Source organism: Panulirus ornatus, chromosome 23, assembly GCF_036320965.1.
Source record: "Panulirus ornatus isolate Po-2019 chromosome 23, ASM3632096v1, whole genome shotgun sequence".
Taxonomy (NCBI): Eukaryota; Metazoa; Arthropoda; class Malacostraca; order Decapoda; family Palinuridae; genus Panulirus; species Panulirus ornatus.
In genome coordinates this window covers 22,573,197-22,591,441 of record NC_092246.1, presented here as the reverse complement: position 1 = coordinate 22,591,441, position 18,245 = coordinate 22,573,197, and the positions used below count along the sequence as shown (strand labels likewise).

The 18,245-nt window shown below is 44.2% G+C and overlaps 2 protein-coding genes across 9 annotated transcripts in view; both read right to left on the bottom strand.

The window, feature by feature from the left end:
- Positions 1 to 13,336, bottom strand: part of LOC139756915 (protein O-linked-mannose beta-1,2-N-acetylglucosaminyltransferase 1-like) — a 37,093-nt gene extending 23,757 nt beyond the window's left edge. For 3 of the 8 annotated variants that reach the window (XR_011714460.1, XM_071676836.1, XM_071676841.1), the window contains exons 1-11: positions 13,029 to 13,336; positions 8,781 to 9,792; positions 7,884 to 7,934; positions 7,151 to 7,227; positions 6,564 to 6,758; positions 4,084 to 4,260; positions 3,587 to 3,692; positions 3,006 to 3,133; positions 2,524 to 2,594; positions 2,237 to 2,341; positions 498 to 566 (exon numbers count right to left, since the gene is read on the bottom strand). Coding sequence is in view for 7 of the 8 variants with exons in the window: in XM_071676836.1 (XP_071532937.1) it covers positions 498 to 566; positions 2,237 to 2,341; positions 2,524 to 2,594; positions 3,006 to 3,133; positions 3,587 to 3,692; positions 4,084 to 4,260; positions 6,564 to 6,758; positions 7,151 to 7,227; positions 7,884 to 7,934; positions 8,781 to 8,967 (1,166 nt within the window). In the remaining variant the exon portion in view is untranslated. The remainder of the gene's footprint in view (positions 1 to 497; positions 567 to 2,236; positions 2,342 to 2,523; positions 2,595 to 3,005; positions 3,134 to 3,586; positions 3,693 to 4,083; positions 4,261 to 6,563; positions 6,759 to 7,150; positions 7,228 to 7,883; positions 7,935 to 8,780; positions 9,793 to 13,028) is intronic. The other 5 variants (XM_071676837.1, XM_071676839.1, XM_071676838.1 and 2 more) reach the window with 5 other exon arrangements.
- Positions 13,337 to 14,161: 825 nt separating this feature from the next.
- Positions 14,162 to 18,245, bottom strand: part of LOC139756913 (uncharacterized) — a 68,004-nt gene continuing 63,920 nt past the window's right edge. The window contains 1 exon segment of the mRNA XM_071676831.1: positions 14,162 to 17,330. Coding sequence (XP_071532932.1) covers positions 14,983 to 17,330 — 2,348 coding nt within the window. The 3' untranslated portion in view covers positions 14,162 to 14,982.

The window sequence follows — 18,245 nt, the reverse complement described above, 5'->3', positions numbered from 1 at the left end:
TTAAATTTCATGAACTTAAATGAGAGGAAAATCCAATTTAGACAAAAAGATGATAAGAGTGTCAGAAGACATTAGATAATGCTCAATCTAATCAGTAAGCAGAGATGTATTTTCTGGAAGAAGACATCTTCAATGAATAGAAACCTATTTCAGTGGAAGGGAAGAGTGGACATATGCCAGGGAAACCTTTCTGGAATGAGTTAGGGTTTCCTGCAGTGTGTTTCAAGGCTCAATCTTTACAGTGTCATTCTTTGTATCTGTGTTCATGACTATAGAAGGCTAGAAACATACTTAAATACATTTGAAGATGATGATAAAGTCATGATAGAAGTAAAATATGAGGATTGCATCAGCTTACAAAGGGGCCTTAACTAAATTCAAGATGTAAATGTAAAGGGGTGTGGACAGGACACAATGAAAAAAGGTCTTGATATAAATACCATCTGTAAATGCTTTACCAATTTATCTGTAAGAAGAAAGAAGAGATTATTCATTACCTGAAGTGCATGTTGAGGAGTGTGGAAGAGCCCGGCTTACCCTGCGGCTGGTGCACTAACACGTTCAATCTAAGAAAAAAATGGTAACAGTTTGCATCAAGGACAGTATTTTTACAATAGAGGGTCCCAGTATGTGGGATGAACAGGACTCTAAAAGCAAATAGAGATGAGTGTCATAAAGGTGCATAGAGCACACAGGTTGATGTTCACTTACATGAAAAAAGAGGTACCTGCAACACAAAAGGGTAGCCCTCAGTTACATGCACAGTCATGTACTCATGCAAACACAGGACACATTCAAAAACAGACTAATACAAACCCAGAAAAGCATGTTGTAAAGCTTCCTAAATATACAGTTTAGTTTTCTGTCCCTATAATCTCACAAGCCCAGGTTCCAAGTCCATCACAGGCAGCCTACCCACCTATTCATCCTCCCTTTTGGCATTAGCGAGGTAGCGTTAAGAACAGAGGACTGGGCCTTGAGGGAATACCCTCACCTGGCCCAATTCTCTGTTCCTTCTTTTGGAAAATTAAAAAAAAAACGAGAGGGGAGGATTTCCAGCCCCCCGCTCCCTCCCCTTTTAGTCGCCTTCTACGACACGCAGGGAATACGTGGGAAGTCTGTTGTGGATGAGAGAGCTTGGGAAGTGAGTCAGTTGTTGTTCGCTGATGATACAGCGCTGGTGGCTGATTCATGTGAGAAACTGCAGAAGCTGGTGAATGAGTTTGGAAAAGTGTGTGGAAGAAGAAAGTTAAGAGTAAATGTGAATAAGAGCAAGGTTATTAGGTACAGTAGGGTTGAGGGTCAAGTCAATTGGGAGGTGAGTTTGAATGGAGAAAAACTGGAGGAAGTGAAGTGTTTTAGATATCTGGGAGTGGATCTGGCAGCGGATGGAACCATGGAAGCGGAGGTGGATCATAGGGTGGGGGAGGGGGCGAAAATCCTGGGGGCCTTGAAGAATGTGTGGAAGTCGAGAACATTATCTCGGAAAGCAAAAATGGGTATGTTTGAAGGAATAGTGGTTCCAACAATGTTGTATGGTTGCGAGGCGTGGGCTATGGATAGAGTTGTGCGCAGGAGGATGGATGTGCTGGAAATGAGATGTTTGAGGACAATGTGTGGTGTGAGGTGGTTTGATCGAGTAAGTAACGCAAGGGTAAGAGAGATGTGTGGAAATAAAAAGAGCGTGGTTGAGAGAGCAGAAGAGGGTGTTTTGAAATGGTTTGGGCACATGGAGAGAATGAGTGAGGAAAGATTGACCAAGAGGATATATGTGTCGGAGGTGGAGGGAACGAGAAGTGGGTGACCAAACTGGAGGTGGAAAGATGGAGTGAAAAAGATTTTGTGTGATAGGGGCCTGAACATGCAGGAGGGTGAAAGGAGGGCAAGGAATAGAGTGAATTGGATCGATGTGGTATACTGGGGTTGACGTGCTGTCAGTGGATTGAATCAGGGCATGTGAAGCGTCTGGGGTAAACCATGGAAAGCTGTGTAGGTATGGATATTTGCGTGTGTGGACGTATGTATATACATGTGTATGGGGGTGGGTTGGGCCATTTCTTTCGTCTGTTTCCTTGCGCTACCTCGCAAACGCGGGAGACAGCGGCAAAAAAAAAAAAAATATATATATATATATATATATATATATATATATATATATGAAAAAACCATAAGCAGGCTCACCAACAAATATACACACAAAAGACCTTACTATCGCTACTTTCCCCTTGTGACCCACCCGAATAGTTGGGCGAGTTGCTCGATCTCAGTTTGGGGGCCATCAATGAATACGAGGATGGGCGTCTGAGCAGCTCCTGGAGTCTCCAGCAGGTTCAGTAGCTGTCTGCGGGATAGGTGGGTAGACCACACCAGTCGCGGTTACAAAGAACATGCACTAACAAAAGTACTAGAGTTGTGTCATTAGTTCACGACCTATGAATGAAAGCTGGTAATAATTTACTGACCTATACAGATGTGCCAATAATTGCTATATTACCCATGGATGAAGACTCATGGTTCACTAACCTGTAGAAGTTAAATGGTTTGATGGCAGTGAGCATGGCAACTGGTATGACTTCGTTCATTTGAATCTCTGGCTGAAAGAGCAAAGGGTACCGAGAGTCAGACAAGGTCATCAAGTATTAGTTCACAAACTGCAGGATGACTTCATCAAGTGGAGGAGAGAGACTCGTATATAGTCATGCATTGATGGCTTCTCAGTGTACACCAGTGTCAATTACCTGACCACTGGTATAACTGTCTTGTAACATACCACCGTATTCCTTTGTACAAGACCATGTTTTGCTGTAATGACACCATTCAGCGGCTCGAGGAGAGATACAACATGAGGGAAAATACAGTGCTGAAGAAAGGTTCAGCTTGGGGTGTCATACAGTGTGAGGAGACATACAGGGACAGAATGAGGAGGTTGACTCCAGGTAAGGACGTAAGTGGCATGAGGAGATGGAGTTATGGTAAGGACGGGGAATATGAGGAGGTGGACTCACAGCCGAGAACCTGAAGGAGCGCCTGATGGGGTCGCTACAGGAACACAGTCTCTTGTAGCCCTCGTAGGTGTCGCAGAAGTCCCGCTGCTCCAGCATGTCTCTCTGTTCGTGCCACCTGCACCACAAAACTGCCAACGCAAAAAACATGTTAACATCACATGACACATCCGTCGGCACCACACACCTGTTAACACCTGTTGACACATCTGCCTTTACCACACGCCTGTAAACACGACACCTATACGAAGCTTGGTCTCTCTTGTAATCATGTTGTCCCTACTATAGCCTCTGTTCACATTATTCCAATATCGCTCCAGTATTCTACTTTGGTCTACCTTACATCGGTTTCTCTTAAACGACATCCTATCAACTATACATCCTAAATCAGATCTCTTTTCCTAGGAAGTAAATTTTCATTCAGTATCCTGCTTCTTCCCATACATACATCACACCTATATCTACCTAATGTTACATCCACAACTCTCTCTTACCATTTCATTCCTCGTGTAACCTCTACACTGTCTGCTTCACCCACCAACACACACGCCTCCGTACACCCAAGCCCCTAGGTCATGACATACCTGGCCTCTTAGGGACGTGGGCAAGGACACGGAGGGGGCTCCCCTGCACCCCATCTGGCCTTCGGATGATAGAGACGGCCTCGCTCCACACTCGTCCTCGCGTGACCTGCTCATTGCACCATAAGCACAGGAAAAATATATAGTAACACTTGAAATACACCAGAGGCATGATATCCTCTCTGGTGAATGCATCCCTTCCCCAGAACTCACAAGTCCTATCCTTCCTTGTGCAAAAACGATGAACTGTGTTGAAGGTGTATTTTGATGGATCATAATACTTTCAAATATTATATTTCTGCTATGACGATTATGCACACGAGAAAATTACTAATATGCTATTCTATGACTTCTTGGGTGCTATAGATAGAGAGACATTTTCATTTATGCATAAGACGAAGTCTATCCGAGACCATGTGGGCCGGCAATATATCCCCAACCAATCTGCACATCGTTATTTGCTCGAGTCAATTACGAGGAACCAATTACCGCCGACATACCTCCTGGTCGAGTAGCGGCAGCTTAGGTTTTGGATGGTCATCTCCTGAAGGTGTGGTGGCGGGCGTGTGGGACACCATGACCCACGCTTCAAAGGCTGCTAAGTTGCGGATCCTGGAAGCACCCATGACCTCCAGTTTTTCGACAGCATCCTCGGCCAGGAATACCACCGCATCTGGCTGACCCATGAACCACAATAAAGCACAAAGGATATATATATATATATATATATATATATATATATATATATATATATATATATATATATATATATATATATATCAGAGTGAAAAAGTTCAATACGTGAAGAAAGAAGTTATAGGTGATTAGTATCAGACTACGCTACTACGCCCTGTGTGGAAAAATAATATATCAGAAATTCCTTACTGGAGTGAATACACTGGGTTAGCTTTATAGGCCAGGTTTGCGACTAATGGTTCATTACAAGTACAGTTTAATAAATGACCATATTCGATAGGGATAACTTAAGTGGTTAGTGTTGCGATATACGAACTTAAATTTTCCGATTGATTTAAAATGGTTTACATTAGGTTGGGTTTGCATTAAGGTTAGAAAACTGGGCCCTAATGTCTACATCAACACCAAAGAGAAAAATCTTAATAAGCTAACAATACTAAATCAGGTCTTACCTGGGAAAAAATTGATATTCCTTAAAGGATGCATTGAGTTAGTGTATGCAAGCAAGTTAGGTTAACAACTGATGGTGCATTACAATTACAGTATCATAACATTATTTTCCTATTAATAACTCAAGTTATGGCACATGACAAAGTTTCCCATTCACCGAATGATGGAATTTATATGTCTAACCCGTTATGACGCAGGTTACATCATTCACAGCTTTGTTTTGTCGTCATTATTGACTTCCTTGACTTTTATTCATTCATAAATATACTTCAACCAGAGATTTAATCCATTCAAGGACTATGACCGTTTTACAGTACAATAATTCATCATTTACAGGATTACAGTTATAAGATACGTTAATCTCTTCACTATATCTACTGGTTCATCATATTTACATAATTCTGATTATATTTTGTGGCAGAATTGACTATATTTCATTCACAAACAGTTTTGACATTTAATTCATTCAAAAACCTTTAAATTTTCTCCATACCTTTAATTCATTCAACAAGTTATTCCATTTAAAGATTTGTAATCCCGAGATTTAATTCACTCAAAACCTTTAAACTTTTTACCAAACTTTAATCTATTCACAATTGGCTTATCCTTCAGAGTTTCGTAAATCAAATTTCACCCCATCAAAGGCTCTAAATATTTCAAGAAACTTTTTTTTTTTTTTTTTTTTTTTTTTTTTTTTTTTCAAACTATTCGTCATTTCCCGCGTTAGCGAGGTAGCGTTAAGAACAGAGAACTGGGTCACTGAGGGAATATCCTCACCTGGCCCCCTTCTCTGTTCCTTCTTTTGGAAAATTAAAAAAAATTGAGAGGGGAGGATTTCCAGCCCCCCGCTCCCTCCCCTTTTAGTCGCCTTCTACGACACGCAGGGAATTACAGGAATTTTCCACCATGTTTGCGTGTTTACCTGGCACAACAACTTGTTGACTGGAGGATCTTGTTTTGACTGGCTCTAAACTTCTGCTATTTGACTAAATTTTAATATGTTTTCCCATTGTGTTGTTTTGAGGTTTATTATCATTAACCTCCATTTTTTTGTAAAATTGATAAAGTCCGCCGCATTTCCATATGTAAATCGTAATAATTTTCGTCGTTAGACAGCCATGTTGAGGAAGCTGTATGTGGTGTACATAAATGACAAGAAACTAATATTAAACTTTAAAGGGAGTAACGATAATAGAAAGACGGATAAAAGTCTTCAAATATTTTTCTTTTTTAACTAATCTACCTTTTGGCATGGGTAACTACTACTATCTTTAGTGGTTTGTTAGGATTTAATCACATCCGAAGCTTTGTTTACAAACACGAAGCTCATTCATAACGTGCCGAAATGATCATGACTTGGTTGATAATTTGAAGGTTTATAGTAAAACTTATCCTCTTCATATGTAAACTATGTTGTTAGACAAAAGATAACATTTCTAAAAGTAAACTTAGTCTCCTTCGGCGGGAGAATTTTTTTCCTCGTTTCCTTTTCTTATAGCAGCTACGACTGCATCCTATTATTCTTCGGCTAATAGACAAGAAACTTGATAATTATGTGTACCAACAGACCCAGGCTTTTTATGTATTAAGTTTATCAGTTGTTATCACGATCACTTCGGTATAAGGCAGATGAATGGATGAATTTGTATCATCTCCCGAATTTAGACATTTTTATCGTTTTAAAGTACACTCGTTCTTTAAGACTCGTCTCGTTTCCTCGCTATCTTTCCTCCCCATTCCTTTCTAGAGTTCGCATGACACACGATACACTTCATATGTTTTTCCTTCCTTCCATCCTTCCCACCCCATAGTACATCCCTCAAGAAGCTCTCACCACAGCGGCCACTACGAGGATGCGTCCAGGCAGTAGGGAGTCGAGGCAGGCAGCCAGGTTGCGGTGTTCGGACGGCTGATGGGTCAGGAACTGACGGCCCAGCATGAGGTTGCCTCGAGCTGGGTGAAGCACCACTACGTGTACCCCAGAGTGGCTCATGAACCCATGCGTCAGGGAACCCTCCCTCTCGTACACCTGGATGAGGCAAACGGCTGGGTGAGGTCAAGTGATGCACAAGGTCACGTGAGATTATGTACAGGTCAAATGAAGGGAAAGTAATCAGGGAGAGATCAGCCTACATGGTAGTGTCTCGGACAGGGTGGATGTGAAACAGATCTCGGACAATAACAAACCACATGTGAATGACTCGGACCATATGAAACTGATACAAACCATTTAGCAACGGTTCGAACCATTTGATAATGAGACAGACTACTTGTGACTGAGACAGAGAACGTGTGAATAAGACATAATAGTTTGAGTAAGACATACTACGTATGAATGAGAATGACTAAGTGTGAATGAGGCTGACAAATATGTGTGAGTGAGACATATCACTCAAGTATGAGAACGAATACGTAACTCACCAGATTGTTGTCCCTGTAGACCTGGATGGTTTGTTTGTTGACAATCACTCGCACCAGGAAGGTGTCTGCCTCCAGCTCTGGAAGGTAAAGCCAAGACTTCAACAAAGCTCAGATGGTAATGACTTTACACGAACTCGAAGATTCTGTATGTAAACAAAGATAACTCTTGTCATCATTTATTTTTACGTTACCTGTAAAGCTTCATGCTTCTCCTGAGCACCACATTCGAGGTTTGGCATTGTTTATGAAGTTCCAAGCTGATGTTTTAGCATTGTGGAAACTTTCACGAACTGAATGAGGGCGATCATGAAGCTCTGAGCAGGTGTTTCGGCACTAAACTAACAACGTTATGAGGTAACTGGGATCCAAAAAGTGTTACTTTACTGAAACTGTTTCAAATTTCATGAAGATATTTTGAACCACTAAAACACAACTGCAAGGTTGGCTTCCTTAGGTATTATCACTTCCATTTGTACATAATTGATTGTTTTCGAAAATGTTAATGTTTCGAGAAATTTATTGTATATGTATGTATATATATATATATATATATATATATATATATATATATATATATATATATATATATATATATATATATATATGATGTAGACTTTGTTATCGAAGTATTAAGCAGAATTTCAGCAACGTTGAGGAAAGATGCAACTGACCTGGAAGGAGACAATAGTGACCAGGGAGAAGGTCTTACTGACCTAAGAGAGTTCTCACTGACCTTGTATGACCTTTAATGACGTCAGGTTGACCGGGTGCAGCGAACGATTCTCTGCAAGTAGAGATGAAAGTCTTGTCATCTGATAGAAGTAATCTGGAATCTAGAGTTTAGAATTAATATAATCATATGCGATTATCAATTAATATAATCACATGTAATTCTCAATTAATCACTTTAGTAGGACGGTGCGTCCCTCGAGCATGACAGTACGACACTTGGGTATGATGGTGCGACCTTTGACCTGACCGTTAAGGCTCATACCATCATATACAAGGATCATGTCATCAGGTTCAATAATTTTAACATCGTCTTCGAAAGTCGCCCCGTCGTGCTCAAAGGGTTGTACCGAGTTACTTTCTGCGTCGTTCCATAGTCTTCTTGATCACATGGTCCGCGTGAAGCTACCGTGGTCATGGCAACAATGTTCTCTCCAACATGGTGGGAGGAACTCGAGCACCCTGCGCGACCTCGCTCCTCCCCCCAGCTCCACCCACAGCCATAAATAACACCCCAGATGGCGTGTGTAAACCAGTGCCTTATGCAGCCTTAAGGATATATCCTACAGGCCATATTCCCATACGTGTGACCTCTCCTGCAGCAGCACCACGAGACCCGTACCTCACATCTCTCCCTACTCCTCTCCTCCGCCAGCTCGGGCTACTGTCCTGGTAGCCCCTCACTCGTGTTACCCGCGTTTCCGTACCTTTACCTCACAATCCCCACATTCCTAAGTCTATGTACTTTAAAGTTATTCGAAAAGTAAGAATCCCAAATAATATTATGTTGCAAAGTAGCCTAAACTTTGATTTAAGAAGGATAAAGATCTAGATATATTTTACCATTCAATCAAACATTCTGATATTTGAGATTATAATGATAACGAAATGTGTCACTGACCAGCGATCTTCCTCCACTTGACTGGGTAGTCATCACGTATGAGCAGGTTCCTGTTGTGGCTCGGGTGGGCGGCTGGCCAGGCAGAGACCTCAGTCAAGAAGCTTGATTGCTGAGCTGTGTGGGTGAGCAGAGTGGCTGTGACCCACCACGGCCACGCCCTCGGCCACAACACACCTGGGGTCCTCATGTCTACCGAGACGGGAGGCTGTGGAGGAGGGTGGATGGAAGGTTCCCACCCCACCTAGTGTTGGACGGGCCTGAGGGTGACGACTGATGCTCCACGTATGTGTTGCATCGTCTGTGATGCCAGTCTGTGTGAAGGTTTGCGGAAGGATTCTTGTTACTGCTTCATCGTGTTTCAAATGCATGAAACATCTGTGATATCACTGGTCTTCAGGTGTTAACAAAGGCTGTGCTTGATAACCGATAACTATGGTATATATTTGCTTATCCTTCGTGACTTTCTTTCAAGAGACACCATATTTATATTTCATGCCTATGTATTACGCTAACCTAAGTTATAATCTTTTCTCTATTTCTCATACAAGATTTTGTTCCTGGAATTTCCGTCAGATAACTTGATCTTTGAAACACATAGTCGTTTGATCATATTTTCTGTCTTTTTCACTTCACACAGCCATCTGCTTCAGCGGAAGAATCGTATCTTTCATTACTGTTCAGTCGATGATTTCGTGCCCAAACTACATGAATTCTTATGTCAACACAGAGACTGGGAACACCACGTCAACAGTACGACCTGCCCAGGACACCACGTCAACTGGCGAATTTTACGTCGGTTTTCCTGATCTGAGACGACGTGGATTTCCGTCTCATTTTTCCTCGTCACGTGACGCCTCTGTCAGTTGTTGGTTAACATTACAGTAATTGACCTGTACAAAGATCATGACCTGCGAATGTCTTGACCTTTGACCTCAGCGGTGTTTGTTGTTCTCCGATGTTCTCAGCTGGTAGTTACAGCAGTAAGAGGATCCTCGGCCTCATGCGTTTCTCACTATACTCAGGAATTAGTAAAGCAGTTGTGATACTCTCTATGTTTCTCTGTTGTTTATGGTGTTATAATGAAGCAAAAGAAAACGTACAGAAGACACACAACTTTACATTGTTTTATCTAAAACAAACAGATCTCACTGATGGGGAGGCTGGCAGAATTTGTGGGAGTGGAGAGGTTGTGAGCATTTGTGAGAGTGGAGAGGTTGTGAGCATTTGTGAGGGTGGAGAGGTTGTGAGCATTTGTGAGAGTGGAGAGGTTGTGAGCATTTGTGAGGGTGGAGAGGTTGTGAGCATTTGTGAGAGTGGAGAGATTGTGAGCATTTGTGAGGGTGGAGAGGTTGTGAGCATTTGTGAGGGTGGAGATGTCCCTCTGGACGCCAGTGGGTGAGGGACAATCGTGTTCGAGACACTAATCCTGTATGTCTAACAACACAGGAAAATGATAGAAAGAAAATCTTATTTCCACTCCACTGACCCGGTAATTCATGGTATTATAAAGCCATTTATCTTTTTGTATGATTCCTGTTCCCGTTGAGTGAACAGAGGAATAACAGAATGTTCCAACAGTTGTTTCCACGAACTTAAGATTAAATGACTGATTCATGGTGCAGTCTGCCGCTTGCTCTGCTGACCAAAACAAGACAAGAAGGCAAGAAACGGGAAAATCATGGGCAGGTGTCAGCACACATCATGGTCAGCACACATCATGGTCAGCACACATCATGATCAGCACACATCATGATCAGCACACATCATGGTCAGCACACATTATGGTCAGCACACATCATGATCAGCACACATCATGGTCAGCACACATCATGATCAGCACTCATCATGGTCAGCACACATTATGGTCAGCACACATCATGGTCAGCACACATCATGGTCAGCACTCATAATGGTCAGCACACATCATGGTCAGCACACATCATGGTCAGCACTCATAATGGTCAGCACACATCATGGTCAGCACACATCATGGTCAGCACACATCATGATCAGCACTCATCATGGTCAGCACACATCATGGTCAGCACACATCATGGTCAGCACTCATAATGGTCAGCACACATCATGGTCAGCACACATCATGGTCAGCACTCATAATGGTCAGCACACATTATGGTCAGCACACATCATGGTCAGCACACATCATGGTCAGCACACATCATGATCAGCACACATCATGGTCAGCACACATCATGGTCAGCACTCATAATGGTCAGCACACATCATGATCAGCACACATCATGGTCAGCACTCATAATGGTCAGCACACATCATGATCAGCACACATCATGGTCAGCACTCATAATGGTCAGCACACATCATGGTCAGCACACATCATGGTCAGCACACATCATGGTCAGCACACATCATGGTCAGCACTCATAATGGTCAGCACACATCATGATCAGCACACATCATGGTCAGCACTCATAATGGTCAGCACACATCATGGTCAGCACTCATAATGGTCAGCACACATCATGATCAGCACACATCATGGTCAGCACACATCATGGTCAGCACACATCATGATCAGCACACATCATGGTCAGCACTCATAATGGTCAGCACACATCATGGTCAGCACACATCATGGTCAGCACACATCATGGTCAGCACTCATAATGGTCAGCACACATCATGGTCAGCACACATCATGGTCAGCACTCATAATGGTCAGCACACATCATGGTCAGCACACATCATGGTCAGCACTCATAATGGTCAGCACACATCATGGTCAGCACACATCATGGTCAGCACACATCATGATCAGCACTCATCATGGTCAGCACACATCATGGTCAGCACACATCATGGTCAGCACTCATAATGGTCAGCACACATCATGGTCAGCACACATCATGGTCAGCACTCATAATGGTCAGCACACATCATGGTCAGCACACATCATGGTCAGCACACATCATGGTCAGCACACATCATGGTCAGCACACATCATGGTCAGCACACATTATGGTCAGCACTCATAATGGTCAGCACACATCATGGTCAGCACACATCATGGTCAGCACTCATCATGGTCAGCACTCATCATGGTCAGCACACATTATGGTCAGCACACATCATGGTCAGCACACATCATGGTCAGCACACATCATGGTCAGCACTCATAATGGTCAGCACACATCATGGTCAGCACACATCATGGTCAGCACACATCATGGTCAGCACACATTATGGTCAGCACACATCATGGTCAGCACACATCATGGTCAGCACACATTATGGTCAGCACACATAATGGTCAGCACACATCATGGTCAGCACACATCATGGTCAGCACTCATCATGGTCAGCACTCATCATGGTCAGCACACATCATGGTCAGCACACATTATGGTCAGCACACATCATGGTCAGCACTCATCATGGTCAGCACACATCATGGTCAGCACACATTATGGTCAGCACACATCATGGTCAGCACACATCATGGTCAGCACACATCATGGTCAGCACACATCATGGTCAGCACACATCATGGTCAGCACACATTATCATCAGCACTCATCATGGTCAATACACATCACGGTCTGCACACAGTATGGTCAACACACATCATGGTCAGCACTCATCATGGTCAGCACACATCATGGTCAGCACACATAATAGTTAGGGTCAGCATACATTTATCCGTGGAGGAGAGCAGTCTATAAGGTAAACAACGGAGGATAGGTTACCTTACAGAAGGCAGTTTACATAGCATTATGGGTACACTGGATTACATTGATGAGGTTCAGGAGCTTGTCAAAGGCTGGGTACAGGAACAGGATCTACTCAAGGACGTTACTCTCACTGAGGTACTGACGGAGCTCATAAGACCTGGGAACTAGAGGCGCCAGAGCTGTCGACCTCCTCTGACGTGTATGACGTACGAACAGCCAGTCCTACCATCCATCTGAGATGAACGGTCAGCTAGCTCTGATCTGACAAGGGTCACTCCCAGTTGTATACGAGTAAACAACTCAAGCGATCATTGATAATAATGCTCGTAACATTTCACAGGTAACAACAGAAAATGTGAAGAAATCTCAGGGGTTCGAGTGGCTGAAACATCGTGTATCACACTGATTATAATTACCGAGGTAGCCAATTATGGCAGTTTATGTCCAGGTGTATAATCCTTCGATTTTGATGACTTCAAGATCAATCAAACTTCTGCATGTTAACAATGAGAGCATTCAATCAGGGATTGTTAATTACCTTTATCAAACTATCTTATAGCCTGAGTGCCTAAGGAGCTAGACAGAGGAATAATTAACGTCACAGAAGACACGCACTGACCCTGAGGGGCATTTCAGTAGCACGACCCTCACGAAGCTATATACGATGCACTGACTGAACACTGGTCATATTACTCCTGTGGTTCTTGAGCTCTGTGCTCCACCGATGATGATCAACTGCTCCACCACCGACGCACTAATGACCGTAGTGTTGCCACAGTCGTCTCATACGGGACTACGTTCGTCCCGCATCAGTGGTGAGGTCCCTATGGGTCTTGAGGGTACGAAGGTTCGCACAACACTGGACACGAACCCTCCACATACCGCCCTCCTAACGGAGATATACCAGCGAACAATCTTGTTAACAATCCACATAAGACTCAGGCACCTGTGTCACCAGTTACTATTGTGTGAGAATTTGGATAATGCGGGAACCATGGGCCTGTTGGAACGACTCCATTTATAACAAATTGTAGACTTGGCCACACACAGACCAGGAACTAACACATCGGCCATTGTACATAGCTGTTTCTAATGGCTTAGGCAGTTTAAGTTGCCTGTTTCATCAAGGCAAACTTAAATTACTTTCTAGAACGACTAACCTGCATTATCTCTGGAAGCACACAACGTGTATGAGAACTCATACACCAAAACATGCCACAATATTTTCAGCCGCCAGACCAACAAGGAGACGAGCGTTCACCCAAGAGTAACGTTACGTTTATGTTGTTGAAAGGTGACATTACAGAGCCATCAGAGGAGATGGAAAAGCTATGAAGCTCAGGAAGATATTATGTTTTGCAAGCGTCTGTGAACCCACAACACCCAATTGACCGAGCCAACGGAAAATGTGGTCAGCGTACTACGACTGGGAATATGGATTCTGAGATACAATGCACTTTTCTATTTCCTGGCGCTGACGTGAATTAGAAAGTTTGTGTGCTATTTGTCCAGGTTCAATGTGTAGTCGCGGTTATATTTTTCTCAGTGGTAGAAGAAATGAGTAGTTAGGAAAAGTAATCATGATTTCTCTTCTTGATTGCTTATGTTTTTTTTTTTTTTTTATCTTGTTTTATGTAATAAGCGCTGCAAGGAGAATGATACTAGAGTGTCTTTTGAACATATTTACTTATAAAAATAATTTTATGCAAAAGACTATATCAGAAATGATAGACATACAAGCTAATAATACTGAAGAATACTGGAACACCTATTTATTCTATGAATACAGCCAATAGTTCATCAAATATTTGGTAAGTTTGTACACTTCATAAATAGGATTCATCTATACACTTCTATAAATCTTTGAAGACAACTGTCACAGTATAGTTGACTAGGACACAGGCCGGCAGCGTCACATGGACAACACCATCATGTAAACAAACCTTTCTGAAAGACATGTTTGGAAACAAAAGACTGGAAAGGAAATACACCAGGTTTTCAGAGTTGCTGCATTTACAAGCGGGAAAGCAGCGGTGTATTATTGAGCAGTCAAGTTATGTATACATGTGTTTTGTAGATAAATGTTTTAAGTGTCATGTGCTGTACTGTCTCGAGGTTTATTGTGCTATGCTAGGCTGGTAACAATGTTTACCGTGTACACTTACAATCTAGCGTTAAGCAAATACAATTAACAAGCTACAAAAACAATTACTAACGATGTATCATATATCATATAGTTCTGATAAATTATATATCTATATATATATAAATATATATATATATATATATATATATATATATATATATATATATATATATATAGATCTGGTATATATATTATCTCTTTGATACAATGCTAAAGTGAAGCAGTCTGAAGCTACAACACAGGTCTGTGCGAGTGTTGTATACTTGTTGTGCGGGACTCAAAAGCTTAAGACTATTATATAACTATTGTGAGCAATTGGTATCTGTCCCGTGGTGTGTTCCACAACTCAAGCTGGGAGCTGGTACAGCTGCTCCTGCTGCTGTGGACCCGCAGACCCGACGTGCTGTGCAACTGGTGCACCGTTGAAGCCATGCTGAGGCGCTGACCCACCGAGGGATGAGCTAAAGTACTGGCTCTGTTGCGAGTTGCTTTGATTCTGCGAGCTATGGCTGGCTGCCTGGGAGAAGCTGCTGCTGAAGGTGGAGCCAACGCCGCCACCGTTACCCTGGTAAGACTGAGGGGTCGATGGAAGGGCGGGTGCTACGCCAGACTGGGAATCAGGGAAAGACTGGTGGGCGTTGTCATCGAGGGGGATCCAGCCTTCCATGTTGTAGGTAGGCTCTGCTGCCGGTGCTGTGAAAGAGGGATCAGCTCCAGCCGCTTCCAGACCAGGATTGTAAGAAGGTTCGGGCTGGACGTAGCTGAAGGAGCCTGGAACATTACCCTGTGTGCCAAGAGTGGGCTGTGGAACTGACGAGGGAATGTTCGAAGGCGGTTTGTAATCTGCTGCCGCGATGTCGTTGAGGGCGTGAGCAGGGGAGGAGGAAGGCGAGGGTACGTAGGTGGCGGCAACAGTGGAGGGTGAGGGCCTGGGCTCTGGGAAGGCCGACTGCGGGAACCCTTGTTGCAGGTAGTTGGCGTTGCCGGAACCAAATCCTCCGGCGCTGTTAAAGCTGCTATGAGACTGTTGTGAAGATGATGATGAGGAGGAGGAGGACGACAAAGACTTAGAGCTTGATGAGTACTGGCGAGCAGAACCGCCTCTTCCTCCCTGATTGACCGCATACTGGGATGAGGAGGAGGACTGGGCTTTCTTCGCCTCGTTAGCGCTCTTGGATGACGAGGACTGGAAGTTCAACGAAGCTAGGCCGTTGTTGTAGCTGGCGCTGCTGGAGGATGACGCCTTCTGCTGTGAGGACTGGGACGCATCTGATGATTTAGAACTCTGTGATGAGTAAGACACTGATCCTCCCCCGTTGGCTGATGGTCGGCTGTTAAACGCTGGTCGAGAACTTACTGGGGAAGTGGGTCTGTACTGCGCGGGGGTAGGCTGAACGGGCCTTGGTTGGTAGCGAGGCTGAGTTGGTCTTGGCTGAGTAGGTGCGGCGTAAGTTGGTCTGGGTGGGGTTGGTCGAGGTTGAGTAGGTGCGGCGTAAGTTGGTCTGGGTGGGGTTGGTCGAGGTTGAGTAGGTGCGGCGTAAGTTGGTCTGGGTGGAGTTGGTCGAGGCTGAGTAGGCCTAGAGTAAGTTGGCCTAGGCTGAGTAGGCCTAGAGTAAGTTGGCCTAGGCTGAGTAGGCCTAGAGTAAGTTGGTCTAGGCTGAGTAGGTCTGGGCTGGGTAGGTCTAGGCTGAGGGGTCCTGATGGGTGGGCCATAGGTGGGTCTGGGAGCCCCAGACTGACCTACAGGAGCGTTGTAGCCGGATGATGCTCCCGAGCCGGCCAGCCTACCGAAGGAGGAGAAAGCAGAGTTGCTGCTGCTGCTGGAGCTGCTGCTGCTCTTCTGAGAGGACTGAGATGACTGGTGACTCTGGTAGCGTTGTTGCCCCACCTGGCTCCCCTGCTGCTGGCCACGTCCGCCAGCCTGGTAGTTGTAGGTGTTGACACCCTGAGCGTTGTGCGCCGTCTGTTGTGAGCTCGACTTCGATGTGTCGTAGGTGTTGAATGTCGTGTGTTTCGTCGATTGGTTGATTCTCTGCTGCTGTTGCTGCTGCTGCTGCTGTTGACGCTGCTGTTGCTGCTGCCTCAGGAACTGTGATATTTGAGCCTGCTGCGGCTGCACGAAGGCACCGTAACTCTGCACGTCGTCAGAGATGGCGCCAGACTGCTGGAGTTCCAGGAAAGTGTTGATGGGGATGAGCACGAAGGGGAAGTTGATGTAGTCGCCGCTGGCGGCGCTGCCGTAGCTATTGTTGTTTGTGATGGTGGAGGAGTTGGTGAAGGAGCTCTGGAGTTGCTGGGTGATGTTCTGCAAGTACCGCGCCATCCACGCCTCTTGCGCGGACTTGTACTGGCTGCCGGAGGCCGCCGCTGCCCCGGCTGCCCTGCCATAGGAGGGGGTTTGGTAGGGACGGATGGTGGTGGGGACTGGGGAAGGTTGCTCAAACAGACCGTTCTTAACATTGAAATTGTTGAAGTTGGTCTGACTGTAGTTACTGGAACTGCTGTTCTGGGAAGAGGATGAGGACGAGGAGGCGGAGCTGAAGCTAGAGAAAGCATTCTGGTTATTGAAAAGACCTCCAGTGTTGTCTTGGAAGGATGGGGCAAAGGTTGGGCGGGGACTGGGGCTTGGTTGGTACCTGGGGTTGCTGGTGGGGGCTGGCAGGGTGGCGGGGGCCCGGGTGGCATCGTCCAGGCCTGTCAACACAACTCGAGGTTACTCGTGTGTCTCATCTTCCAGGTAGGCAAGAGGTTGTTCTAACCTCAGCCTCCTGTGAGATACGCCTCTACACACTCCTGTATCTACCTCTATCTACATATCTATCATTATTCTTTCACTATAATAGTTTTGTTTCTCTATTGAGGTTCATGAAGCGACAACTGAAATTAATGTGTTGTAGAATAATTCCAGAAATGAATAGTTAAGTTGAACCACAGTCAAGGTTGATGTTTGAACTTAATCATCGACAATCAAAAAGGTCAAATGAACTTCACATCCTTCTAGAGCAACAATGACACTCTCTATAATCATTAGTCAACACGAATGAAAACAAATGATTAAAAAGTTATATTAAGGCTGCAATAGATCATCATCCTTATACTAAGATGTAAGTACAATAGGAAACATAAATAGTTTTGATGCTTAGGGTTAAGAGAGTTTGACAAAACTATATTTCACATGGGAAGGACGAGCCTGGCTGAGGCAAGTCTGAGCCAGACCGAAAGGACGAAGGATTACAGTCCCGGTAGAACTTTGTGAGACTGTTGCCCACTGCCATTAATGATGAGAAGAAAACAAGGCATGGACTGGAGAACGTAGTCATACAAGTTAATCAGTAAAAGGAACATAGTTTGATGATTTCCTTCCTTTGATAAAAGAATGTAACTGTCATAGCAAGGAAAATCTCTTCCCACTTTCACAGATGTGGAATTATGTATCGAAGAGGGACGAAGAAATCTGAGTCTTTGTCACGAAGAAGGTGAGAACCCCAGACCCGAACTGGAGAAAAGAACCGAGAGGTTAGAGGGAATCGTGCAGACTTGACCAATATGATTCATCTGTTTATATATATCTTAGATACACTGATGATAAGATGGTATGAGCACATCTGA